The sequence below is a fragment of the Spermophilus citellus genome, assembly GCF_964194105.1.
Source record: "Spermophilus citellus genome assembly, chromosome: 6".
Lineage (NCBI taxonomy): Eukaryota > Metazoa > Chordata > Mammalia > Rodentia > Sciuridae > Spermophilus > Spermophilus citellus.
This window is the reverse complement of record NC_138187.1, coordinates 6,093,572-6,121,409: the sequence shown is the minus strand read 5'-3', so window position 1 is coordinate 6,121,409 and position 27,838 is coordinate 6,093,572. Positions and strand designations below refer to the sequence as shown.

Here is a 27,838-nt window from a genome sequence, read left to right as displayed (position 1 = left end):
GCGCGCTGACGTCACCGCGCGCGCCGGGATGCCCGGGGCGCCGCCTGCGCGGGCACGAGGGCGGGGTCGGCTCAGCGCCCGACCGGCGGGCTGGCGGGCGGGACTTCCTTGACCTTGGGTCGCGTAGTCAAGGGCGAGGGCCCCATACGTTGATCCCCGGGAGGTGGTCGTAGTTGGGCCCGCGCCGGCTGCGAGCTCTTCGGCGTGCGTCTGTCTGAAGTGCGACGAGGTCGGCGCCCGTGCAGGGCCGAGGATGGAAAGAAGCCGGTAGCATTTCTGCAGCCCCCGACTAAGCCGCTGGAAGTCTCTCCTGAACCCAGCCGACCTAAAGCTAAGAAGAACCAATAGCGGGGTGTACAGCAAAACGTGAATTCCACCACCGGCACAACGGGATGATTCGTATACTCCAGCTCTCTCCCTCCCTCTTAGAAGTTAGGAGTCTGGGTAGAGACCATGAACCTGGTCTCTAAGGTTTGGTCCTAACCCTGCACCACTTCGTATGCAGATTGCCTTGCACCACCTGTACCCAGGAATGGAGCCCTGGCAGCTCTTATTACATAGATTCCCAAATGATCCTGAGGCACTTTGGAGGTCTGCTGCTGTGACCAAATAACTGCACAAAAACATTTACTTGAGGGCTGGAGGGGTTGCTCAGTGGTAGGGTGCTTGCCTAGCACGTGTGAGGCCCTGGGCTTCTTCCCGCCCCTGCCCTCTACAACCGGACCCACCTGCACAAAAACAAAGCAGAATAGAGGGCTGGGGTTGTGGCTCAGCGGAAGAGTGCTTGCCTAGTATGTGTGAGGCACTGGATTCGAAACAGCACCATATAAAAATAAAACAAGGGTAGTGTGTCCGCCTATAACTAAAAAATGTTAAAAAATAACAAATCAACCCATAGTTCCTTGAGATTGGTAACAGGAGCTACTAGAAGTGAAGGTCCCAGGACAGCTCCTATATAGATCTTGGTCAGAGTTGGGGTGTTGGGAGACTGTGTTTGGGAATGTGTCAAGATGGAAAGCATAGGGGATGACTCTCCACTGTACTGGTCTAAGCAACTGAGAAGGGGAGTATCCAACGAACCTGGTGGACACTGTTGCATAGAAGGCAGGAGCCCTCTCACCTGGACACTCTTGCCAGCACCCCCATCCTCTGAAGCCAAGTCCTATTCTTTTTACTCACTCCTCAATGGTCTCCCCCAAACTTTTTTGAGTGGAGGTACCTGGAATTGAACTGAGGGGCACTATATCACTGAGCCACATCCCCAGCCCTATTTTGTAGTATTTTATTTAGAGACAGTCTCACTGAGTTGCTTAGCACCTTGCTGTTGTTGAGGTTGGCTTTGAACTCACAATCTTCCTGCCTCAGCCTCCTGAGTGGCTGGGATTACAGGCCTGTGCCACCGTGCCTGGCTTTTTTTTTTTTTTTTTTAATTTTAAGAAGGGATCTTGCTGGCCTTGAATTTAAGATATGGCCTTAGCCTCCTGTGTCACTGGGATTACAAGATGTGCCAACTACTACTGTACCTTCCCTCAAACTTAAAAATCAATTTCAAATTCTTGTCTCAGCCCACAGGCCTGTATCACTTGCCCCTGCCTCTGCCTGGTTCCCTCCCCATCACCACTCTCCAGAGTGGTCTCCAGGATGTTCTCATACAGCTACTCCCAGGGAAACTGAGAGGTGTTTGCCTATTTTATTCCTTTTTCACACCATTTAGGAAATCATCTCTTGTGTAAAACCAAACACATTCATCTACAGGCACTTCTGGCTTGGAAATCCTTTCACTTCAGCAAGGGGAAGTGGTGTTTGGCAAGGGGAGGAAAAACCTGGGCTCCATTTAGGATGGGACATGAAACAGCAGGACCCAGGCTCCCTGGAGGATAAACCCACCAGGTTCAGGACAAAACATCTAGGGCCCTCTGTCCACTCCCAGCTGGTTTCCTTGCTCAGGAAACCAATGCTTGGAACTCATGTTATCTATTGAGGGTCAGAAGTAACTTCCCACAAAGGTCTGAGGTTCCTCTATACTCCAGTCCTGGCTGCCTTCCAGTGCTTTCTGGTGACACCAATTCTAGCTGCCTAACAAACGCCTGTCAGCTTCAAATGTCTCTTTGACCTATGATCTTTTCTTTTCCTTGATCTATCTCCCAGCTTTGGGAGCATGTCTGGTTCCCAAGACTCTTAGCAGCATTTACCTACTCTCCCTCCATTCCTTCCTCAGGAAGCACAGGAAATAACCTTCCTCTTCTCAGGGGCCCACTCCTGTGTCAAGGTCTGAGGCATCCTTGGTGGGGTCAGAGGCTACAAGGAAGGAGTCCCAGCAGCAGGAAGCCTGGCTGACTGGAGAAACAGAGAAAGCACTGATGGCAGAATACACCTTCAGTCACCATTCCCAGATTCGGTGGGCTTCCAAAGACCTCCAGATGTGGATTCTCATCCTGGCGTGGCGCATTCCCCAACTATCTTCTTCAAGCCTTCTTTCATCTGAATTTCATGGACATACCTGGATTTTAAAAATCATTTTTTAAGCCGGGCATGGTTGTGTACGTCTGTAATCCCAGTGGCTTGGGAAACTGAGACAGGAGGATAGTGAGTTTCAAGCTAGCCTTAGCCATGGCGAGGTGCTGAGCAACTCAGTGAGACCCTGTCTCTAAATAAAATACAAAATAGGGTGGGGATGTGGTTCAGTGGTCAAGTGCCTGAGTTCAATCCCCAGCACAAAAAAAGAAAAAAAAAAAACCCCAAAACCAAAAAAATAAACTCCAAAATTAGTTTTTAAGAGGCTTCTTTGTGAGCTCAGGGACATGGGATGCAAGATCAGACTACAAAACTCATTTCAGTTTCAATCCTCTCACAGGCATTGGGCAGAGGACGGGCCAGAGTCACCTACACCATAATCTTGTTGCTGTGAACACTAGATTGACCACTAGGATGTAAACATTTTCCTGATTCCAAAGTTAACCAGCAACTGTTACCACTTACTGTCCACTTAATGTCTGAGGGGGTTACTATATAAGGTTGTTCTCCTAGTTCCCCAAACACCCCCATGGTGGGTTCAGGGTAAACCTGGGTAAGGATGGCAATAGGAGCTCCAAAGGCTAGAAGGGCTCTTCTTCAAGCACAGGGCAGGAGCAGAGCTCAGGGCCCAGGTACCTCTGCTCTGCTCTGCTCTGAATGCTCTATGGACTGGGCTAAATCACTTACCCCACTTACCTTTTTCTTCCTTACAGGCCAAAGGAGTGAATCCATTTAAACAATTTGCATATATTATAATGCTTTTTCTATGTCTTCACTTTATTGTCTATATCAGGAAGGCAGAATTTGGCAAGCTCACTTGAGGTCAAGGCTAAGGCCCAGGGCTCCTTGCTGGGATTGTTCCTCAGTGCCCCCAAACCTCACAGAGGCCTCGTGCCAACACTTCTAAGCCCTCTCCGGGTTCTTCCTGATCCCTTAAAAACCTACCACACCAGGTCCTCCCCATGCTAGGCAAGCACTCTACTAAGCTGCACCCCCAGCCCCCTGACATTTTCTAAATCGAAGTGTTCAGTAGCCATCAGCTCCCTATGAAACTTTGTTTAGTGAAATCAGTCAATAAGATTCCTACTAACTCCTAAGAAGATTGAAGCAAGCTGAAAGCATTGTTTATGGACAATTTAGGTAAACTGCAAAGCATCCCCATCACTCATCAAGGTTCTTTGGAGTATACTTTGGGTGTTACCTTCACTCAAGTTATCTTTCATTCAACTAATTTGTTTCCCCATCTTTGACTTCTTATTATTCATAATGGAATCATACATGATTAAAAATGTGTAATTAACAGCAACATCTGTTAGGAGGCCACTACATCTTTTCAGGCCCAGGTGAACAGACTTTATTCTCATTCCTACATGCCCCCACATATGAGTCTGCTACAGTATTGAAACTCTACCTCTACTTCCCAGCCCACTGTTCTGTGTCAAAACCATTTCCTGGTTACACAGTGGATACCAAATGTACAATCACTGCCCTAATGAGGTGTTTGTTCTAAACAGCAGCTTATTTTGCAGTGCAGTGCGAAAACTACACTGTTGTTCAAATGAAACCTTTGGTTTAATTGTATAGCAATCAGAAGACACAGAAGCCAGGCACCATGGCACATGCGGGTAATCCTAGATGTGGGAGACTGAGGCAGGATGACTGAGAGTTGGAGGCTAGCCTGAGCGACTTAGTGAGACCCTATCTCAAGTTAAACCTACCAGAGAGCTCAGGAGAGCTCTGGAGAAGCAACAGCTTTGGTAAAGCATGCCTTCCGAGGCATCTCATTCGATTCCAGCTCTTTAAGGGTAGAAGTTCAAAGAGAGCATCAAACACATATTTAGTCCAATTACAACTGAGCATCTCCAGTCTTTCAGTGACGAGCTGCTGAGCTAACACTAAGGATCATTAGCCAATCCGAACCATCTTTGAATCCAAGCAGTTTTACCAGCTTTTATTATAAACACCAGCACATTTTTAAGTTCCCTCTTTTTGATCACAAATATAGGACTTTTTCTTCTCTTCTTAAGTATACAGCATGAGACACAGCATCTGGGCTCTCCAGTTCTTACAGAAATTTCCTTAGGATTAGTATCCACAGCCCCACACCCTTGACATTGATTGCTCAGGACAGTTGCATAGGATGCAGACTCCAAAGAGGATGAGGTTGGTACATAAGTTTTAAATTCCAGGATAACCTGAAAAAGATAACCCCATTGCCCATTAAAAGGCTGCATGTCAGAGAGCACCACCTTCTGAGCAGGGGCTGGGAGTGGCTCCTCCAGGTCTCCATATCCGCTTTTTGTTTGTACACAGGGCTCAGGGCTTCCCCCTCTGGTGGAAAAGGAAATCTGAAGAGGACTCTGAATGTGCAAGGACCTAAGTAAGTTGAGCAAGATGGCAGATCTCCACAGGAGGGCATGCCATCACCATGGTGGGGGGGTTGGTCAGGGGTGTCGGATGGGCGATTTTATCCTTACCTGATTAATTCACATCATTAAAACTTAAGATTGAAACCTGTATGCTATATCTACATTGCACTCTTCCAATTTCTTTGAAATCTTCAAATTGAGATTCCCAAGCCAAAAGTCAAGTATTTTGAAAATACTTCTGTGAACATAAGGGCCACAAAAGGGAACCTATCAGGGCCACAATTTCTAAATCCAACACCACAAAGCCTGCTCTTCTCATCTAGACCACTCTTTGATGGATTCCTGGGGGAGAGGGCAGCAGACTAGGTGGTTAATTTTGGCTCCCCTGGGGTTGGTCCTCCTTTTGTCATCCGAGAGCTCATGTCATCTGCTCAGTAAGGGCACAACTGGACCTCGGGGAGGGTGGGACCTGGGTGGCACCTGGCCTGTGTAAAGAAGGCTCTGCTGAGGCCAGATGAGACAGGCTGAAGGAGGTATCTGCCCTATGAAATCAAGATTTTAGAGGGGGGCAGGGAATGGGGTCAGGAACCACCCTGAGTCCCTTGAGCACCCTTTTCATCAATTCTGGGACTTGCAGATAGAAACAGGTGGCTACCTGAAGGGCAGGAAGTCCTCCCCACCGCCAGGGTGACTGGCTCCAACACAAGGCAGGACAGGGGAAGTGGGCTGGAAGCAAAGTGCTGTTTCAGACCCATTGGTGGACCTCAAGCCCGAAATTCACCTGTGAGCATCAAAAGTTGAGGCTGAGGCCAGGCTGTTTTCTCAGTCTCTGGGAAGGAAGCCCCAGGAGGCTGTTGGCCTGGGATGTTTCCCAGCTACCCCCCGCATCGCCACCATGAGCGCAGCCCCAGCCTCTCCACTCCGAGCGAACAATCAGAACCATGTCTTACAAAGAACAGACTCCAAAAATATATATAAATAAATAAAAACCTTAAACATTCTTACAGGGATCTTAAAGAACAGAATACATGTTAAAAACTTCAGTAATTTATATCAATTTTAAGCGATACTTTATATACAATGGGGGAAAAACACATGCATAGTCCAAATACAATGTTGAAAACAGCATTTTCATAACAAAAACCCCAACACCAAGTGTTAATACCATGTACATGAATTCAAGAAGGACCACCCTTTTTGTCTGTTGCACACAGTTTATTTAACAATATGATATAAGAAATGAGTTGGTACTTTACCATTCTATACAGTGATTGAATCTTCTTGAATTTTCTTATTTATAGTAATTATAGCGCTTGCATGATTTACACTAGAATTGCTTTTCCTCATTTCAAGTTTCACATAGAAGAAAGAAAAGAATGCTTCTTCTCTATTAACATTAGCATGGTCTAAGAGAGTGATCATCCCTATTTTTGTCTAAAACCAGTTTTATCAGAGAAACAAAGCAACAATTTCTACATCTGCAAGACAAGAGTTTGGCTTAGGCCAGCATGTATAGATAGATGTGTGTGGGTGTGTACGTGTGTGCACGCCGAGTCAACTCCTATCGTCCAGGGGTAATACTTGGAGACGCCCACAGAGTTCACTATAGAAAAAAAATCTTCCCGCAACGTCAGTTATCGGGATACATTATAAGATGCATTATTTCAGGAACCAGTTTCTGAATATTATTTTTCTTCTCACTTTTAAACATAAATGTTTAAAGTCTTGAAAATACAAATAAAAAATATGAATATAATGAACTTGCTTTTCCCATTAAAAAAAGGCATGAGTCACCAGCAATGACGACAAAAAGAATCCAAACAAGCCCCCCTCCCCCCAAAATAAAAACAGAAAAAAAAATGAAAAAAACAAAACAGAACAAAACAAAACAAAACAAAACAAAAAAACCCAAAAAAAAAACCAAAAACAGAGAGAGAGAAAGCGAGAGCGAGAGAGACAGACCAGATATTTAAATCAACTGGTTTTTAACAAAAAAATATATTCTTTGTATTGTTTCTTTAAACATCAATCCACCCTTCCATGGCCTGGAAGTTGCAGTTCCATCTAGGAATAAAAAGAGCCCAGATGCCTGGATTTTCAGTACAAAAGGTCCAAGAACATGAAAGGGACAAAAAGTGATGCTCTCATAATGCTACAAACCCTCCACAAACTTTTCTAGAGTGTCTCCCGTGGTGTCACCAACCAGGGAAAGTTCGCTGGATAGTGCGCTCCTGTTGGGGGTGTTCAACTGGGGGAGCATTGCACTCTGTTCGGGGTTCCCCAGGTGTCCCTGATCCATGGAGCTGGCCATGGTGACTGCGAGTCCAGGGTGGGGGGAACCAGTCTGGGGTGAGACATGGTGTGGTGAAGGCTGGGGCTGTATCCGTGGTGATGGGCTGGAATGTGGAGGCTGGGACTGGGGTCGCGGAGACTGGACAGGGGCTGGAGACCGCACCTGGTTACTAAGGGATGTGGCGATCTGCTGGCCAGGGAGGTGCGAGGCCTGTGGCTGTCCTGAGAGCATGTGCTGCTGGGGGCTCATGGGGTTCGGTTGGCCTGGGGACCCAATCTGCTGCTTCATCTGTTGCTGCTGTAGAATCCGCTGCTGCAGGGCCTGCTGGATATTTGGGGTGCTATCTGCCCCCAGCCCAGGCTGCCCCATCTGGCTGAGCTGTCCCATCTGAGCGGCCATCTGGCCCATGGAGCTACCCTGGATGGGGAGATGTTGCTGCATGCGCTGCTGCTGCATGGCTGGAGCGTAGCCTCCGGGTCCTTGTGGCTGCTGGAACTGGCCATGCCCAGTCATGCCCCCAGCCATGGTGGCATTGCCTTGCTGCTGCTGCTGCTGTTGCTGCTGCTGTTGCTGTTGCTGCTGTTGCTGCTGCTGCTGCTGTTGCTGCTGTTGTTGGAGCAACTGCCGCCTCAGCATCTCTCGGTACTGTGGATTCATGCTTGCCATGTTGGGGTTGTGTCCTGGGTTCATGATATTCAGAGCCTGGCCCTGGGGATTCAGGCCTCCCATTGCCTGCTGCTGTGGAGGCACACCAGGCCGTGGCACACCAGCTTGCATTGCGTTCAGGTTCTGCATGCTAGGCTGCTGGTGCATGCCGGGCTGGGGCTGCATGCCAGGCTGGGGCTGCATGCCAGGCTGATTGGCCACATACTTGGCTGTGCGCTGTTTGATGAAAGCTGCCATTAGCTGGGGGTTCGACTTGAGGATGTTCAGCACCTGTTGCTGCTGCTGAGGGGAGCTGGGAGACTTCAGGGTCCGCAGTAGGTCTTGCAAGGCGCTGGGAGAGATGCTCCTAGGTGGCTGCACACTGGGCATTCGAGGCCCGGCTACAGCTGCCTGAGCCTGCATGGACATCACAGGCCTGGGCATGCCTGGCATTGGCTGCTGCTGGGGGATGGGTGCCTGTTGCCACTGCCCAGGTGGCATGCTAGGCATGACAGGCCCACTGACCTGGTTGGGTCGGGGCACATTCAAGCCTACAGGGGCCATTTGGCTCCCTGGGGTTCCCATGCTTGTGCGCCCTGGGGGCATGCCATTGTTGATGTTCACTCGGTATAGGTGCTGCTGCTGTTGGGCCTCACGTTCAATCTGCCGGGCTGCTTCCACTGCTGCAGGTGGGGGCTGGGCTGGGGGTGGGGGGGCCTGTACTTGGTTGGTGGGCTTCCCAGCAGATACCGTTGTAGGGGGCTGAGTCCGGGCCACATTGGGGAAGCCAGCTGGTGACATGCTCACAGGTGAGGGCTGGGGCTGGGCAGGGGGCTGTGGTGTCTGGGGTGTGCTGGGCTGCTGTGTGGGGGTTCCAGGTGGTGCTGAGGTAGGAGAAGGCAAACTCTGCTGAGGCACATTGCGGGTGTTCATGGTGGCCATCCTCCGGCGCATGAGCTGGGCCTGCTGCAGGCGGTGCTGGATCTGCTGCTGGCGGAGCTTGTGTTTGATGTTGAGGCAGAAGGGCACGGGGCATTTGTTTTCTTGGCAGTGTTTGGCATGGTAGCAGCAAAGAGCAATGAGCTGCTTGCACACTGGGCAGCCTCCATTGGTCTTGCGCTTACAGCCCTTGGTGTGCTGCACGACCCTCTTCATCTTCTGGCAGGATGGCAGTGAGCAGTTGGCATTGCGGCACTGGCAAGCATGCACCAGGGACTGGATGCAGCGTTGGATGCTCAGACGCCGGGACTCCTGGGGGCTCTTGGACTGTGGCTCACCCTGGCTGCTGCCCTCATCATCCAGGCCCAGGCCCCACTTCACCATCTTGTGGGTGTGGCTCTTTGTGTTGTAGCAGTTGATGCAAAGATCATAGTCCTGCAGACAAGGAAAGGAAACAGGCTGGCATCAACACAGGGCCCACCATGACCAGACATTCTGGCTGTCCCTCCCCACGCTAGTGTCTGCATGAGGTTCCCAGGCAGTGGACATCTGTCCCCTTCCTGTCTTGATTCCTCTGCTGTGGGAAAAACATCAGGTCCTGCTACATCCCTCCGACTCCCACACCCAGACTGTGAACGCTGCAACCATTTCTTCCACACTCCACCAGAGACCATGGGACCTCTTTCCCAGGAAGGCATGAGTGCCAAGTGGTCCTTCCCCAACACAGAAGCCCAAGTGACTGAAAACTGCATGCACCTGAAAACAGAGAATAAAGCACTAAATCTGAAGAATATAGCCCCAGGATGGGTGTGAAAACTGCTCACAGGAAGAATATGAAAGCCCCAGTATTAGGAAAGTAGAAAGAAGGCGAGAAGGTGGGAGGAGGTTGGTAAAGAGAGGCACTCAGAGGTGGGCAAAGGAGGGGCCAGGCATGCACATGGGTAATCCCAGCCCTGCCAAGGCAAGCTGCCCACATGGCAGTGACTGTGGGCCATCCTGGGAGGAAGTGCAGGTGGAAGGCATGGCATCAGTGACTCTTTAGAAAGGGAACCAGAGGGCCCAGCACAGTCTGACCTACCAGCCCACCAAGGAGCAACCAGTGAGCCTGTCCATGGAGTCCATTAGGGACATGAGAGGAGGGGCTCACGTTCCTGACCCAAGGTGCCCAACCTGCCAGCAGGGCAGAGGACATCCCTGATCTCTTAGCAAGACTAGAGCTGGAGACACAAGGAGGTAAAGAGATCTGAATTACCATAGGACCAAAGTACCCCACTGCCCCTTCCAAGCCTGCCCAACCAAAACCATAGGCTGCCCTGGGGGTACTGCAGCTGTACTAGACATAGAGTAGGAGCCAGTGAAACACAGGGAAGAAGATAGCAAAGCCTTTGTGTCCTGACGGGCTCCTTGTGCTGGAAGGGTCAGCAGAAACACAGCTGGGCAAAGATACCAACAGTGACCTGTGTGTGCTCAGTTGGAACTCTGTACTAGCTGCTGGAGAAGGGAAGGAAGTGGTGGGGCCTACCTCACACACAGTACAGTGCCAGCGGGTCTCCACATGGTGTTTGCACTCGTTGCAGGTATAGACAAAGCGGTCCTGGCCCTGGGTATGCAGCTCCACCAGCATGCACAGTGTGGACCACTTGGAGCGGCGCAAGGAGGAGAACTCCCAGTGCTTGTCTCTGGCCAAGGTGAGGAAGGCATCACGTCCATCCATGAGGTCGCAGCTGAGCAGGGGGTCAGGGTCCACGATGGGGGGCAAGGTGTTGATGACAGGCCCAGCATGTAGGTGAATCACAAAGAAGACCTGCAGAGAGGAGCTGCATTAGCCTCCCCTCCACCTGCAGAATAGGCAGGCAGCAGAGCCCAATGCCTGCTTAAGGGCCCTAGCTTCATGGGATGGAACAGAATTGGTGACAAGTACCAACTAGCCAGTTCTGCTCTCTATGAGTAGCCCTCCTCCCTTCCACTGTAGACCTACACAGGGTACCTGGAGATAGCCGGCCTTGAGCCCTCTCCATCTCCTGGCTAGAGGCAGAGCTGCTGCTTCATCTGGTCCCTGAGCATCACCAATACCACACCCACAGCCTGTGCCACTACCTCATTTTTTTTTTTTTAGTTATAGATGGACAGAATGCCTTTATTTTATTTATTTTTATGTGGTGCTAAGGATAGAACCCAGTGCCTCACACATGCCAGGCAAGCGCTCTGCCCCTGAGCTACAGCCCCAGCCCTGTGCCGCTACCTCTTTGTGCTTCTCCATGGTAGCATAGAGCTTCTGGGACAGGTCGTTGGACACATTGGGCATGCTGGGCTTCTTCTTGTTGGCGCGGCTAATGCTACTTTTGTTCTTGTTCGTCTTCTTGTTGTTCTTTTTCTTGGCATTCTTGCTGTCACCCTGACTGCCCTGCAACCACAGGCAAAGTTGTCAGACCAGCTTCCTCTCCCACACTTGGTACTAACACCCAACTCTCAGGCCATAGGGCTCCAGGAAACCCAGCCTAAGGAGGGAATGCTGGGCAGAACCAGTCTTCAGAGAGAAAGGTGGTGAGGATGGGAGCAGAACCTGTACTCAGCCAGGCCTGGCCATGTCACATGTAGTGCCACGTCACCTCTCAAGGGAGAGTGGACCGGGAAAGCTAGTTCAAGATCTAACAAAGGAGGAGGGAGCATTTCCCACTGCTCCCCACTGTTTCACTGGACACTAAATTGCTATACCCCAGCTTGCACTCCCCAGTCTTTTCTGTGCCTGCAAAAGGGCTCTGAACAGTCAAAGCAGGTAAGTCTTCAACAGAAGGGTGTGAAGAAGGAAAAAAGCCATGTTGGAAGGAGCAGGAACTCTCATGAATCTCCTCCAAGTCCCATTTAAGGCCCACATGCTCTATCACTGAGCTTCATCCCCAGCCCAGAACCTTCATTTTTTAACAGGTGGGAGGGGATGGAGAGTCCTCAGGGCCTCACTAATTTGCCAAGGCTGGCCTTAAACCTGCAAGGCTATTTTTGAACTTTGATCCTCCTATCTCAGCCTCAGAAGTTCCTGGGATTTCAGGTGTGCACCATTGCACCCAGCTTCAGAACTTATTTTAAGAGCAAAGCAGCATTCCACCCTAAGTGTTAGTCATAAATAAAATTATGGACATCCTCAGGATGTCCCTGAGGAAGACAAATCCTTGCCACATAAAGAGAACAGCAAGTCCATGCTTCAGCACCTGTGGCACCTTGCCCTCCAACCAAGTGTGCGTCCCTGGTACATGGCCAGGGATGGCCCAGGGATAAGCCCCTCTCTACCTCCACGCTCTGAACAACTTTGCTGCCATCAAACCAGATGCTTCCCTGGCTGGGATAAAGCTTGGCCTGTGATATTCCCCAGAGCCTACCTCCTATGGCAACAAGGCTCTCCTGCAGGAACTCAGCAGTCAGGGCTCTGATTCTAACCAGGCACCATAACCTCCCAAAGTTGGGCCCAAACCAGATCACCTGGTTTCTCCTGCACTGAACTTTGAAACCTGCCAGACTTTCCAAGGTCAGCCCAAGTATAGACTTCACCCTAAGGTGAAGGGACTTCTAAGAACCAAGTCACCAAACCCTGATGTGGACCAGCCATGCTCCAGAGAAAGGCCAGCCTCTGTCAGTCTAGTGTCAGGAGGTCAGAAAATGACAAGAGTCCTAGAGCTCTTGTTGGGAACCACCAGGACAAAAGCCTGTGTGTCTCCTGGTCAACACTGTTCTGTAGAGACTGAGGGCTGGCAGGCCAACAGCATAACCAAGTTGCACATGGCCTATCACAAAGCAACCATGCAACTGAACACAGTACATTTCCTTCACTGTCTAGAAGGCTCTTCCTCTGCATCTTGTGTGGTGGGGGTCTGAGCTCCCATGTCACCTGTGTGACAGCACCCCAGACCTCCTACCCTAGCCCCTGTACTTTCACTGCTTCTCAGAGCTCTCTCACCACTGTAGCAGAAGCCATGCTGGGTTCAGAAGGATAATTATCAGTGAACAGGCTGAGCACAGGAAGGCAAAGGAAGAGCTGCCACAAAATGCAGGAACAAGGTTCTCCTGGTTAAGTAACTTCTATGTACCTCTGCCTGCCTTCCTAGCTCCCCAACAGGACACCTTCCCTTCTCCTCTCTGGATCTAACTCCCATGTTCCATCCCTGCTCCCGGAGCATCCTTTGTGTAAAGACCCCGGGCAGATCCCCTACCATAGGTGGTGACATCCTGAGCCCATGAGTCGAAGACACCATCACAGAAATAACACAATTGCAAATGTGTGCTTCCTGGCCCGCTACTTAGCATGCCTGGGGCCTGCTAGGGCTGGGGTCTTGGGGAGGGCCTGCACCTCGGGGGTCTCGCTAGCTGCCGTGCTCTCCTCTTTCTTCCTCTCTTCTTCTTCTTGTTCTAGTTCCTTAATGCTCTCTTCCAATACATTGGGCCAAAAATCTCCTTCAAAATAGGGCAACTCCTTGGCACTTGTGAGCCTGTCTTCGGTTGCTTGTTTGAAGATGTCCTGGGAGAAAGCAAAGCACAGCAGTGAGAGGACAGCCCTTAGGCCCCTGGGAACCAGGCACACCAGCCACTGATAGGAGCGGACTGTACTGCTGAGATCTACTATAGACACCTCTGCATTTTCTTTCTATACTGCCAAGTTTTTGCTTTTCAATCTTTTTACATGTGTCTGTGGTGCTAGGGATTGAACCCTACTCGCTACCACTGAGCTAAATCCTCAGCCCATCTTATTTTGAGACAGGGTCTCACTAAGTTGCCAAGGCTGGCCCTTAAACGTGTGATTCTTTGGCCTTAGTTTCCAACAAGTGTGAGTCACTGTATCTGACTTTGTTTTCTAATTTTAATTTACTTTTTTGTGGTACTGGGGATGAAACCCCAGGGCCTTGCACACGCTAGGCAAGTGCTCTACCACAGTAGTATATCTCTGGCCCCATTTTCTTTTCTTTTTTAAAAAATATTTATTTTTTAGTTTTAGGTGGACACAATGTCTTGATTTTACATTTATGTGATGCTGAGGATCGAACCCAGTGCTCCATGGATGGTAGGCGAGCGCTCTACCACTGAGCCACAACCCCAGCCCCTCCCATTTTCTTTTTAAAAATTTTTTCTTCTGTTTATTTTTAGTTTCCTGGCCCCATTTTTCTAATATTTTTATGTGAACATAATTATAATGCACATAAGCACAAGAGGAAAACACAAAAATGAATTTCAATCAGCTATGAAAAGCACAAAACCATTGGTATCTACCTTATAGTCATGAATGATCCGCTCTGCAAATGCCTTGTCCAGCATCTTCTTATACCACTCCTGCAGTCGTTTTGGTTTGGGGATTTTTTGATCAGGGGGGTGGCAATGGAAGATGTAGTCATCTCCTTCACTTGGGGGACAGGCCCAGATGTGTCCTGTTACATACCTGCACGACACAAGCATCAGTGTAATAGGCCCTACCTTCAAGGAGTCATAGCTAAGGATCAGGAGCCAAAACAAGGAAAGAAATAATTACAAAGGAAGAAGAAAATAAAGAAATTACCATAATGCTTATGGTGGAACCTGTGAGAGACCTAGGTTCCAAGCCAATGTGCTGGGGGTGGGGTGGGTGGTGGGTTATCACTTGTGAATTCAAGCCTGGATGTGGCCCTGAAACACTTTGCTCTCAGAGATGCTCACAGAAGAGGGCCAGTCATGGCCCTGATCACCTCATCACAGAGCCTCGAAGCGAGTCAAGGCACAGCAAAGGAGTACATCACGTGTGTGCTGTGCTTTCTGCTTATGTCCTCAGCGCACTGGAAAGGCAGCTCAGTTGAGTATTTCTAAGGGGTTACGGTCAAATCACATTCATTCTAAGACATTTTTTTTTTAAGTTGTAGATGGATACATTTTATTTATATTATTTTTATATGGTGCTGAGGATTGAACCCAGTGCCTCACACTTGCTAGGCAAGCACTCTACACTGAGCCACAACCCCAGCCCCTGTTTAAGACATTTTGATCATCTAGATAGCTCTAACCTTTTCAAGTTTGGGGAAGGAATGTGATAGATCTGTAATGTAAAAGTCAAAGTACTGCAGAAAGTAGTCAGACTTAAGGAAGTGAGACATAAGGGACACTGTACTGTAGGGTACCATTCCTATGCGATATCCATAAAACACAAATTTACAGAGACAGGAAGTAGATTAGTGGTTGCCTAGGGCAGAGGTGGGACAGGGATTAACAGCAAAGGGGCACAGGGATCTCTTGGAGGGGACGGAAACATTCTAAAACTGATTTATGATGGTGGCTGCAATATTCAGTAAAGTCACCCAAAGCCAATAACTTGTAAACGTGAAATAAGCAGATTTTTGTGATATATAATCATGCCTCGATTAAGGGGAAAGAGAATGAAAAGCAAGCGAAAGCAGGCAAAGAGCTTAAATTGTCTCCTCTTGAAGTCAGACATACAGGCTTCCAAAAGCACTTTAAAGGAGGCTTGGAAGACTTCTGAATTGTAATATTAGAAATAAACACACACACACACAAATTTAGGTGAAAAAACTCATTATTTCACAAGATAAACATGCAGGAAAAAACAAAAAGTTTTTATTGGTTCTGAATAATTTAATCCTTACCCCAATTTCTTCACATATTCTAGGTATCCAATAAGGATCTCGTGGTAAACAGCTGTCCGGAGGCATCGCGGCCGGAAGAAATGAATACTGTCCAGATAAGATATGTAAACACGCCTGCAGGGGTACATTTTAAATTCAGGATCGCAAAGAAACACCAGCATCCAAAAACATTTTCATAAAGGCTTTGTTTTGTTTTGTTTTTGCAGTACTGGGAATTCATCAGGGCCTTGTGTATGCTAGGCAAACACCCTACCACTGAGCTATATCCCTAACTCTTTTTAAAAAAATTGAGGCTAGTCTAATGCCCATGCTGGCCTCTAACTTTGAGATCCTCCAGAGTTAATGGGGTTATAGGTGCACATCACTACTCCTGGTGATGCTATTTTGACAGAATGGGATAAAATCCCTACCATAGACCCTGTTGCCAACCAAGGAAACAGTTATCATTTTCTGCTGCCAACAGAAAGGATGGCATCCCTACCCAGGCAGAGCCAAGGAAGAACTAAGGCAAACTTGGGAGACAACTTGCAGGTCCCTCTCACCAACATTCTTTTTTTTTTTTTTTTAATTTTTTCAATATTTATTTTTTAGTTCTTGGCGGACACAACATCTTTGTTGGTATGTGGTGCTGAGGATCGAACCCGGGCCGTACGCATGCCAGGTGAGCGCGCTACCGCTTGAGCCACATCCCAGCCCTCACCTACATTCTTGACTAAACCTGTACCAACTTCACTTGAACAGGTACATCCAGGTGCCCCCATGTCCAGGTAGGATGGAGAAGACAGTAAGACAAAGGCCCATGTGCACTCACAACCCAGACACGTGCCATGGTCACCAAGACCCTTTGATTCCCACTAGTTTAGAGAAAAACAAAACTAACTGGTTTGGTTAGTTAACTGTGGCTTATTTAAATCTAGTACTGAAGAACACATGCTCTCTAAGGAACCTGAGCTTGGTCTGTGTGCATACAACATGCGAGCAATGCACTTCTTTAGAAAGGAGATGGAAGGCTACCTTGTGTTTGGCGGGGGACAATCAGAGCCGTACTCCTGGACGTGCATTCCAAAAAAGCACACATCCACTCCATCGATCTCCTCGAAAGCAAAGAGTGCTTTGGTTCGATAGGGGAAAGACTCAGACATTTCTCCAGAATCCACAAACCTAGAAAGAAAGCCAGACCTGGTGTTTAAAGACATTCTTGTCTACGAGGTGCTGCTGATCTAACCTGGTCAGGAGAGTGAAGGTCCAACCACCTCTGGGACTGGTCAGAGAACCCTCCTGACCTGACCACCTCAGGGCTGTAAGCCAGTTCTTCCTGACCCTGCTTCCTGGACCAGGAAACCCCTTCCATGGAGGGAAGCCTGGCCAAGCAGATGTGAGGACTGCTTCAGCAGGGTTTAGGAAGTGAGCACACAAACCTTGACTTCATCCCAGGTTTGACCTCCACAGTCTTGTCCGAGCTGGCCACTACTCTGACAAAAACCTCCCCAGCTTCAGGGTGATTCTGGCGCCGCAAAAACTTGTTCACTCGGTCTTCTAAGTGGTTTCCCAATCTTGTGGTCTGCAGTCCTAGAAGCCCAGAAGGAGCAGGTAAAAGGATCAGAGAGCAGCTGAGAGCACAGAATCCGCTTCTCCCAGTACCACCTGAGGCTCTCCAGGGTTAACATCTTATTTGAGATATGTGTGCTTATGAGGGAAAGTAGACTGTGAAGTCTTAAGGTGTTTACCTGCCCAGATGTTTGTTTCCATTCTTTTCTAAAAGGCAAAGAATCATAGACACAGCCTGAATCTGTCGAGGACTGTGAGGAGAGGATGGAGAGAGCCAGACCTGAGAAGGAGCGAGGCTGCATCCTCCTTGTCTCCTACCCCAGGTGCTGGGAGACTACAGCTTGTGTGACAAGCCCTGCTTTGGCGTTGTGTGGAAGGCCAGCTTCAAACTTGTCTCCCATGGATGTCAACAACAGGCTGCTTCCTGCCCCAGAATCAAACTTGAAGAATTCTTAACAGCAAACGGGAACACAGCACACTTTCCGGATAGGAATGGTGTAAGTATGTTCAGTAACTAAGCCTCCCAGCTCTATTACAGCCCAGCTCACTGCAGTCTAAACAGGACACCAACATTCTGGGGCCCACTAGTCAAGCGTCAGTCAAGAAATTGTTTTATGAGTGCTCCGATTACTTAGAGGGAGGCAGGATGGGCACCAGGTCAGGACCCACTCTGGTCCCAGGCTACAATCTCCATGAGGAAGCCTGGCTTCTCTCCTTCCCTCTCCACACCAGGGACACCCCTCATGTGGCCACTGTGATAGGAACAACCAGAGGTAAAACAGCAGTCAACGCAGTCAACACAGGGGAACTGGTCAAGAATAGACAGAATAGGACCAGAGAGTGAAACAGTCATGGTGATTACTTATAGGTGATGAATTTTTAAAAAAGTTTTTATTAGTTGTAGTTGGACACAACACCTTTATTTTATTTATTTATTTTTATGTGGTGTTGAGGATCAAACCCAGCGCCTTGCACATGCTAGGGGAGCACTGTATTGCTGAGTCACAACCCCAGCCCCAGGTGATGAATTTTTTTGTTTTGTCCTGTCCATGAGTGCTGCGGATTGAAGCCAGGGCCTCATGCATACTAAGTGTGTACTCTACTACTGAGCCAAGCCCCTGAATGATGAATTTTTTTTAAAAAATATTTATTTTTAGTTATACCTTTATTTATTTATTTATTTATTTATTTATTTATTTATTTATTTATTTTCAGTTCTCGGCAGACACAACATCTTTGTTGGTATGTGGTGCTGAGGATCGAACCCGGGCCGCACGCATGCCAGGCGAGCGCGCTACCCTTTATTTATTTGTATGTGGTGCTCAGGATTGAACTCAGGGCCCCGCACTTGCTAGGCGAACGCTCTACTGCTGAGCCACAACCCCAGCCCTGAATGATGAAATTTTAAAGCTTTCTTCTTTACTGACTTTTCAATATTTTCTGCATTAGTGAGAAATGTAAAAAGTAAAACCTATTTGGGATCTTAGAAGGTTTCTTGCTAAGAACAAGAAATACCTGGAAAATTTAGACTATTTCATTTTTTTCTAAAATAAGCCTATCAATAATGGTGCTTTTTGGGTATGTAAGTTATATATAAATTAAAAAAAAAAGCTCGGGGTAGTGGCACACAACTGCAATCCCAGCAGCTTGGGAGGCTGAGGCAGGAGGAGTACAGGTTCAAAGCCAGCCTCAGCAATTTAGCAAGCTGTAAGCAATCTAGTGAGACCCTGTCTCAAAAAATAAAAAGGGCTGGAGGGCTGGGGATATGGCTCAGTGCTCCTGGGTTCAGTCCCTTGTACTGAAGGGGGAAAAAAAAAAAAAAACACGGAACAAGAGCTGGGGTTGTAGCTCAGTGGTAGAGCACTTGCCTTGCATGCATGAGGCCCTGGGTTCGATTCTCAACATCACATTAAATAAAGAAAGAAAGAAAAAAAAAAACATGGGACAATAAAAATGTATAAAGTTATAAAAATGAGGATAAATGGTTTGAAGGTCTATTTTATTCTTTGATGAACTTCTACACTTCACATGGGCTATGAGAGCTTGAGACCCTGTACTTGGCATCCCCTAGTGGTTGAGAACCATCTGATAGGTTGAGATGTGAGTACAAAGGAACTCAAGAGCCAACTGCCCATACCTGCTGAAGCCCTTGAAGGAACACTGCTGCTGAGCAAGATATGTCCCTCATGAGGCAGACTCCAGGTCAGACCCACAGCAGCCCTTTCCCAGGAACGAGGACTCAGAATAGCTCTAAGCTTCTGGAGGAAGATCTGCCAACAAATCTCTCAGAATTTACAAAGTTTACTGTCTAACCTTCCTTAACTTTTGTTGAAAACACAGACTGATCATAAATCATAAATGCTAGCATTCATGTATGGATCAAGCCAAATGACAACTGAGCTCTAAAACCAATGTGTTGAGAGGCACCAAAAGAAGACTAGGGGAATTCATATAAGCTCTACTCCATACTGCCCTGGAGAAAAGTCTCCCATAAACTTACGCTTAGCACTGAATTTGTTTTCTTTCCGAGGTCTGCCAGTTTTCTTCAAGCAGTTGTCACATACAAAGCTGCAAAACAAATAATGGTGTCATCAGATCACATTCCACAGTACCTGTTGCTGGACCAAAGAAACGCAGCATCAAAATACACTGATGGGGGCTGGGGTTGTGGCTCAGCGGTAGAGTGCTTGCCTCACATGTGTGAGACCCGGGTTCAATACTCAGCACCACATAAAAATAAACAAAACAAAACAAAACAAAAAAACATTGTTGGTGTTTTAAATCCTGTGATTGTAAAAGATGGAAGAAACAGAAGGCGCTGATTCTACAACTCTTAAAGCAGGCAAACACTTAGGTTTAGAACCAACTGCCATCTCCCTTAGTGAACTCTTGCTGATAACAATGAACACAACAGTCACTAAGCTGCCTTCCCACCAGCTCCATGCAGAACTGCCCTCCCTTCCCCAGATCATAGGAAATACTCACCCTGAAGGCCAAATGATGTCATAGTGCAGGACACAAATCTGATGCATCTTGCGGCCACACTCCTTGCAATCAACGAAACTGGGAGACAAAGAAACAACATAGTCACACCAAGCCACACAGCAGTCGTCTTGGGCATGACCCTATGTGTGCACCCACACCCTCCCTAGGTCACTTTGAACACCCAATATTGGTGCATCTGTCAACTGATCCAGCTGTATTTTACATTCTATGTGATATTTTCTACAGGAAGAAAGAGATTGTGTCCCTTTCTTTGTACAGTGTTTAATTCCTTTTCTCCTAGTCTCCCTTTGCAACAAGAAATAAAATATTACTTTTAAAAGTTACTATGATAAAGGCAAATTTCACAGGCCAGACATTCTGACATTAATATGCATTTTCAAGATTGACACCTTTTCTAGGTAATTTCACAATATTTAAACTGATACAGGAAATAGAGAACAATATTTTCAGTGTTATGAACACTTGTTCTTAAGAATTTTGTGGATACAAGCTGAGCGCAGCTGTAATCCCAGTGGCTCAGGAGGCTGATGCAGGAGGAACACGAGTTCAAAGCCTAAGCAACTCAGTGCGACCCTGTCTCTAAACATAATACAAATTAGGATGTGGCTTTGTGGTCAAGTGCCCCTGGGTTCAATCCCTGGTACAATAAATAAATAAATAAATAAATTTATTTATTTTTTGATTGGGGGGGGGTGCAGATATAAACAGGAAAGTAGACATATAAGAGCAGCACACTGAGCCTGAGGCGCAGGAGGCAGAAGGCATCCAGTCTGGTGAATGGACAAGCTTCCTCTGAGCACACACTGGCATGGAAGAAGGCTGGCCCACACATTCCTCCTTCCCCACAATATTCTATGCAGCCACTGCCATCAGAATTGGGCTCCATCATCTCCGGGAGCTGCCTCCTAAGGAGACCTCTGCAACAAGGTGCTGGGAGGGCAAACCTTCAGGTTTTTCAGGTCTCTCTCTTACTGCCACCCTGGGAGGTCTTAGGGCAGCACAAACTATCTCCAGGCTCTTCTGGAATATGACCCACACCCTTGCCCATGAACATTAGGCCCCCATCCTTCATTCTGCCACTGAGTGTGCTGAGTAAGCTTGCAGCCACAGTCTACCCTAACCCTGCCTCTCTGTCCCCATTTTCTCAGGGGAAAAAGGTCACAAATGCAATGCTATGTGCAAGAGTGGCAGCACTGTGACAATGCTGAAGGCTCCCACCCCACTCCACAAGGTGTTCTGGGCCTTCACTGCTTTCCTTCAGTGCAGCATCACCGTGGCTAGCACCTGCAATCTCCATAACTGAGTTCAGCCCCACGCTGAGGCGCAAGGGGAGGCACAGCAGTAATTCCCTCAATGACTGGGTCATCTCCATAGACACTCCACTCTAAACTCTCCCTCCCACACCAGGAAAGGAAATATTGAAAATATGCCATGTATTCTTGACCTCAGGACATCACTGTTGAATTTCATCCCCCACTACTATAGATTGCCTGGACAGCACCCCTGCCCTTAGCCCCACAGTGTGGTCTCTCCCACCTGCAACAGTTCCTGCTTTAGTTCAGGACTTGACTTGTTGCCCGAGTTGCACGTGAAGTCTCTTAATGAGTTCCCCTTCTAGAGATCAAAATCCTTTCCAGTCAATTCACCTCCCAGATCCAGGTGATTTTTTTGCACCAGAAACCAAAATTTTTCTTCAAAACCTCCCCAGCCATATGGTATGAAGTCTAAATGTCAAAAACAGTGTAAATGGCCCTTCTATAAGGACCTTTGCCTCTGTATCCCATGAGGGTAGGCTTTCACTCCCAGGGCACCAACCAACCACTCCAGGAGACCTGTAGTTGTACTGGACATCCTGTGTTCTTTGGTTCCTTTGTGTCTAGAATGTTCTGCCCCTCCCCCCAGCACCTGCTTCCATATGACTGTCACCTTTTCCAGGAAGTAGACCCTAACTGTGGTGGTGCCACTCTGCCAGACCAGTGCCCCTCACCTTTGACACCACTCTTCCTGCCTCCTGCTGCCTGCACTATGATTCTCTGCTGCTAGACTATCAATAGTTGAAAGGAGGAGCCCCCTCTGTTCATCCACACAGTCCACTGCCTGGCACCTAGCATGTGAATATATCTGAAATTGAAAAGTGAATATAAATTGTAAAGAACTAAAAAACTCTGCAGGGAAGGTAATAATGTGAAAAGGAGGTGGACAATAAGAAATAACCACCCGGGCTGGGGATGTGGCTCAAGCGGTAGCGCGCTCGCCTGGCATGCGTGCGGCCCGGGTTCGATCCTCAGTACCACATACCAAAGATGTTGTGTCCGCCGAGAACTAAAAAATAAATATTAAAAATTCTCTCTCTCTCTCTCTCTCCTCTCTCACTCTCTCTTAAAAAAAAAAAAGAAAAGAAATAACCACCCAGTTGTCGTGAAAAGCATACGAGGGTCTTTAAGGGAAGTCTCCACAGGTACCAGCATTTCACCATGGCTACCAATCTGGGTTTTATTTATTTATTTGGCGATAACAGAATTGAACCCAGGGGCACTCTGTCATTGAATTACATCTCTAGCCCTGTATTTCCAAATGCCTGGATAGGAGGTCTCTTTTACCGTAGTAACTGAGCTCCTAGGAGTAAGGAGATCAAGGGAGGGCAGAACCTGTTTCTGGGCCTTGGATGTGTCTTTATTCACACTTCCCAGAGAATAAATGTGCCTGGAGCCAGTACTCCCCAAGCAACCCCAGACACTGTCCACCCTAGGGTCAGAAAACAGTGGGTATCATTAAGGCCCTAGGGTGCCCCTCGGCATTCAACTCTGAGTACCTGGGACATATCAAAGTCTCTTTAAAAGCTATTATAAAGCAAATTTTGCAGATGATCATGACAGATACTCAGCTTCCCATTATATTTATTTGTTTATTTTTAGGTACTGGGGATTTAACCCAGGGGTGTTTAACACTGAGTTACATCTTCAGCCCTTTTTATTTTTTGATTTTAAGAGAGAGTCCTTGCTTAAGGCCTTGCTAAATTGCTGAGGCTATACTGAGCTTGGGATCCTCCTATCTCAGCCTCCAGAGTCACTGGTATTACAGGTGGGATTACAGGTTATTTTTAGAAAGTGGTTTCTAAGAGGTTTTCTTTCTTAAAACTTCCTCACTAAGTAGTTTTCTGCCTGTGGTCTCTAAAGAATCACACTCAATGTATCCTTTTTTCTTCTTTGCTCATCCCTCCCCACCCTACCGCCACCCCATACTGAAGAATGAATTCAGAGTGCTTTTACCACTGAGCCACACTACGAGTCCTTTTTAAACAATTTAAATTTTGAAACAGGCCCTCACTAAAAGTTGCTATGGCTGGCCTCGAACTTGCAATCCTCCTGTCTTAACCTCTGGAAGTATCTAGGATTAAAGGTGTGTGTCACTCTGACAGCTTGGTTTCTTGAAGACAAAAATGACCAAATTATTAAAGAGCTCTAACAGAACCAAAACATCCATCTGATCTTATCATAGTTAAAATTCAACAATTGGAGAACGTGTGACAGAGGCATATCTATTTTGTAAGAGTTAAAAAAAAATAAAAAGAAAAATAACTTATTTCTAAAAGATAACTGTACACAAAAATTCTATTTGGGGCATTGTATCTTTAATGTTTTCTCCCACAACCTAATCATAAGGAGTAACTTGCCAGATCTGAAATCAAAATTAAAAGTTAGAAAAAAATAAAGAAAGAAAAAGAAACAAAAATGGTTATATACTCACGGTTCAGGGTCTAAGGTATCATTTTTCTTCTTTTCAAACTGATCCTTGGAAATTGTCCTTGTTAAAAAAGAAAAAAGAAAGAAAAAGAAAAATGTGAATCAACAAACATTTCTCTGTGGAATATAAACTACTGGGTCTGTTCAAATACTAGTGAGTGACTAAAATCTTTTTTTTTTTTTTTTTTGTGGTGCTGGGGATTGAACCCACCAGGGCCTTATACATGAGAGGCAAGCACTCTACCAACTGAGCTATGTCCCTAGGAGTGAGGAGATCAAGCAAGGGCAGAACCTGTTTCTGGGCCTTGGATGTGTCTTTATTCATACTTCCCAGAGAATGCCTGGAGCCAGTACTCCCCAAGCAACCCCCAGACACTGTCCACCCTAGAGACAGAAAACAGCTGAAATCTTAAGCAGACATAATGAAGGGATGAAACTTCCACAGAAGTACTGCCCTTTATTTCCCCACATATTCCACTACCACCTACCCTCCATGTATTTTCTTTTTAGGGACTATTTCCTTCCAACTATTATCAGCTTTACTACAAGATTTAATTAAGACTAGTTAATATATGACAACAAAATTGTGTTAAGATTCAAACCTGTTAATTTTCAATCAAATTTGCATAGTGAATGGCTACTGAATTGGACTGACAGCAAAACCACAGTTAAACTGAGACATTTCCTCAATACAGCACGGTCAATGTCTGTGTGAGGTATGCATCTGGGTTTCTACTGTCTTGCTACTATGATGATTGCATATGTAGATTACTTCTGAGTCAAAGAATTATATGATCTAATTATTGTATTTTTGCTGGTTATTTTATTTTTTAACTGATACACAAAAACTTAAAGAGTTGAAGGCAAAAACACAGAAGTCATACATATTAATGGGGCACCATGATACAGGGGATTGAACCAAGGGCCTTGCACATTCTAGGCAAGCCCCGAGTTCATCCCCAACCCTTTATTTATTTATTTTATTTTGAGAGACTGTCTTTCAACTTGTGATTCTCCTGCCTCAGTCTCCCAGCTGGCTAGGATCACAGATGTGCACCACTATCCCTGGCAACCATGCAAATGTCTGATATATATATATATACACTAAATGCTGCTTAAATCAGGTTAAACATGTTAGTTCACATTTATCATTTCTTTGTGTGGAAAACTTCCAAAAAAATCTTTTTAGTTATTTTAAATGTATAGTACGTAACTGTTATCCATAGTCACCATATCATGCAATAATACCCCAGAGCTCCTTACTAACTGTACCTTGGTACTCCCTCACCCTGCAATCCAATTGTTCATCATGTAATTAGACCAAGGAATTAACACAGCAAGGGAAGTAAAAATAAATTCAATAAGCAGAATTGTAGATGTTTGGGTATCTATGTGGTTTGAGTGGTTGGGCTTGCTGTGTGTGTGTGAATAATGGCAAGTCTGCATCACTGTAAGTTGTCTCTGCAGTGAAGCCTTCCAGCTTGTGGTGCACAGCCACTCTGCAGCCAGACTTCCAACATGGCCAGAAGCATGGAGGACTAGAGGAGAGAGAACTACAAAGCACTGGCAGGCTATTTGGTATTTTAAGCACAAATGAATTGATCATCCATTTGTGGGCTTCCCCTTTTCTTCCATTTCTGGCTATTCTACCACTACTCAAAAGCATTGGGGAGGAAAACATAAACTCAGTACAGAAATGAATTAGAAAACTCATACCTGTCTACAATTTCCAAAAATGGACCTTGTCAATCATGAGGGGAAATCAATTTCTTCTTCTTTAAAAATTTGTTTAGTTGTTGATGAACACACAGTATCTTTATTTATTTTTATATGGTGCTGAGGATTGAACCCAGTGCCTCATACATGCAAGGCAAGCACTTTACCACTGAGATATAGCCTCAGCCCCAATTTCTTCTTTTTGTACTGAGGATTGGTCCCAGGGGTGCTTCAGCACTGAGCTTTATCCCTCGTCCTTTTATTTTTTGAGAAAAGTTTTCGAGGCTAGCCTCAAATTTGCAATCCTCCTGCCTCAGCCTTCTGAGTTGCTGGGATTATAGGTGTGTGCGACCAAGTTTGGCTTTTCTTTTTTTGACATAGGGTCTTGCTATGTTATCTAGGCTGATCTCAAACTCATGTGAGCTCAAGTGATTCTCCCAACTTAGACTCCTGAGCAACTGGAATTTCAGGTGTGTACCACTGTGCTTGGCTCAAGCAATTTTCTTTACCAGAAGAGAGGTATGAAGGTCAAGAGACCACTGAAGTACAGTGGGAGGCTGCAGTACCCTTGCCTTGAATGGAGGAAGAATGTTTATGGCTGTTTATGGCTAAGACCCTTCCATCTTCAAGTATAAATGTCTACATACACACATACAATTAAATGTGGGCATAGTTAATATGAAAAAACTACACTGAAGTCAAAATGGCACACTCTGGTTTCCCTTTTAATCACAGGCAAGAGGAAAATATGAGAAAATTGTACTTACGTCTGGGGCTGTGAAGGGTCGTCACCCAGGGTCACATTCTCGCCCTGGATCTCTGTGAAACACTTCTCACAGAAATGATACCTGTCAGCAAGAAGGCCATACTTGGGTGAACTGGTCCATCATAACACACAGCCACCCAAGCAACGAAGCCACCAATCAGAGCAGGGCAGAGCACCACGACGAAGGGGGGGCGTTGTTGGTTGATTGATGGGTCAGTGAGGACAATGGAAGGAACAGGGGCAGGTGGGGAAGGGCAGGATTAGAGAACAGGGAAGGGAACAAATAGCACAGACACAGAGGTAAGACGCAAACACGAGACAACACAGAGCAGAAAGCCAAGGCAAAGCATTGATTAGCATTCGGTCTCATTGCACACGTCACAGGCCATCATCACTAACAACGACAGGTTGTCCGGCTCCAAAATGCAAATGCTTTAGAGTTGTTAATGCTAGGATTGCATGGAGCCTAAATTTAGGAATCTGAATTTTGTCATAAAATCAAATATAACGCCAGGGTTTGAGATGGAGCAAAATAGTCAGACAAAAGGCCTTAAAAAGCAATTTAAACTGAAATACTTTATTTTTCAAAATAAAAATTTATGCTTGACAGCAATTCAAAGGTTTTATTTCTGATATTAGGCCAGCTCTTGAAATATGTGACAATGTTGAGCACCCAGAACTGGTTTTAATTTATTCCTGTTATTTTTCTCAAGTTAATCACTCAGTTTATTTATTGTATTCTAATACAAATGAAACCAAATCCATACTCTAGACAAACATTTAACAGAAATGCAGTCAGGGTCAAAGACTTTCCAGCCATTTATTAATAAATATATAGAAAAATGATATATTGTATAAATAATACAATATATGTAAATACATGAACAATCTTAAAGACTTTTAAAATTCAGTTCTAAGCTCTGATTTGTAGTTTTGGTGCTGGGACCAATCATTCATCAATCTGAAATACGTGGCGAATGACTGTTCTGACTTGGTAACTACCCAAGTTAAGCAAATTTAGAGTTTATCGTTAAAGCACAATCTGCATTTGAGAAATTATCCATCACCCCAATTTCTTATACAATAATAACAAAGAGCCTGGGCTCAAGCTATCAAATAAGAACAATTAAAATAAAAACTATTAAATGTTTGGAAAGGACATGAATCAGAAATCAACAAAAATGCAGGTGGATGTCGCTTATATAAGATGAGTACACAAGAATACTGTAAAATAAACAAGCTGAATGGAGAATGACACAAGCAAAAAGAATGAGTGTAAGATAGTGATGGCAGCACGATAAAATGCAGTTTTAGAGCTCAAAACTACGTCGACGAGATGCCAACAAGGATTAGTAGTAGAAACACTGTGACAAGACACCGGGCGTCATGCTGACCCCGGGGCAGAGGGAGGCACTGATCCTCATCACTCGCTCAGCTACAGATGGAGGCACAGCCAGGAGAAGAGGTCCCCACAAGTCCCAGTGCCCACCTCAGTCAAACACACCCAACATTTGTCTGCTGGGTCTCACTAACTGAAACACACAGCAAACAAAAAAATGAAACCTGAGAGCATGCAATATCTCAAGGTTATTCAATTTCCCACACTCAATCGATGAGCACAGGGTGGAATTATTGCAATTAACAACTGTATTAATAAACAGTTTCTTGCAGGGACTAGTTTATTTGGG

General features: G+C 46.3%; 1 protein-coding gene across 1 annotated transcript in view; it reads right to left on the bottom strand.

The window, feature by feature from the left end:
• Positions 1 to 5,839: 5,839 nt before the first annotated feature.
• CREBBP (CREB binding lysine acetyltransferase) overlaps positions 5,840 to 27,838 on the bottom strand; it is a 132,597-nt gene continuing 110,598 nt past the window's right edge. Inside the window, 12 exon segments of the mRNA XM_081296794.1 lie at positions 5,840 to 9,195; positions 10,283 to 10,564; positions 11,003 to 11,164; positions 13,100 to 13,267; positions 14,014 to 14,179; positions 15,372 to 15,485; positions 16,386 to 16,532; positions 16,790 to 16,940; positions 19,420 to 19,487; positions 19,905 to 19,982; positions 23,673 to 23,729; positions 26,152 to 26,232. Coding sequence (XP_081152920.1) covers positions 7,036 to 9,195; positions 10,283 to 10,564; positions 11,003 to 11,164; positions 13,100 to 13,267; positions 14,014 to 14,179; positions 15,372 to 15,485; positions 16,386 to 16,532; positions 16,790 to 16,940; positions 19,420 to 19,487; positions 19,905 to 19,982; positions 23,673 to 23,729; positions 26,152 to 26,232 — 3,634 coding nt within the window. The 3' untranslated portion in view covers positions 5,840 to 7,035.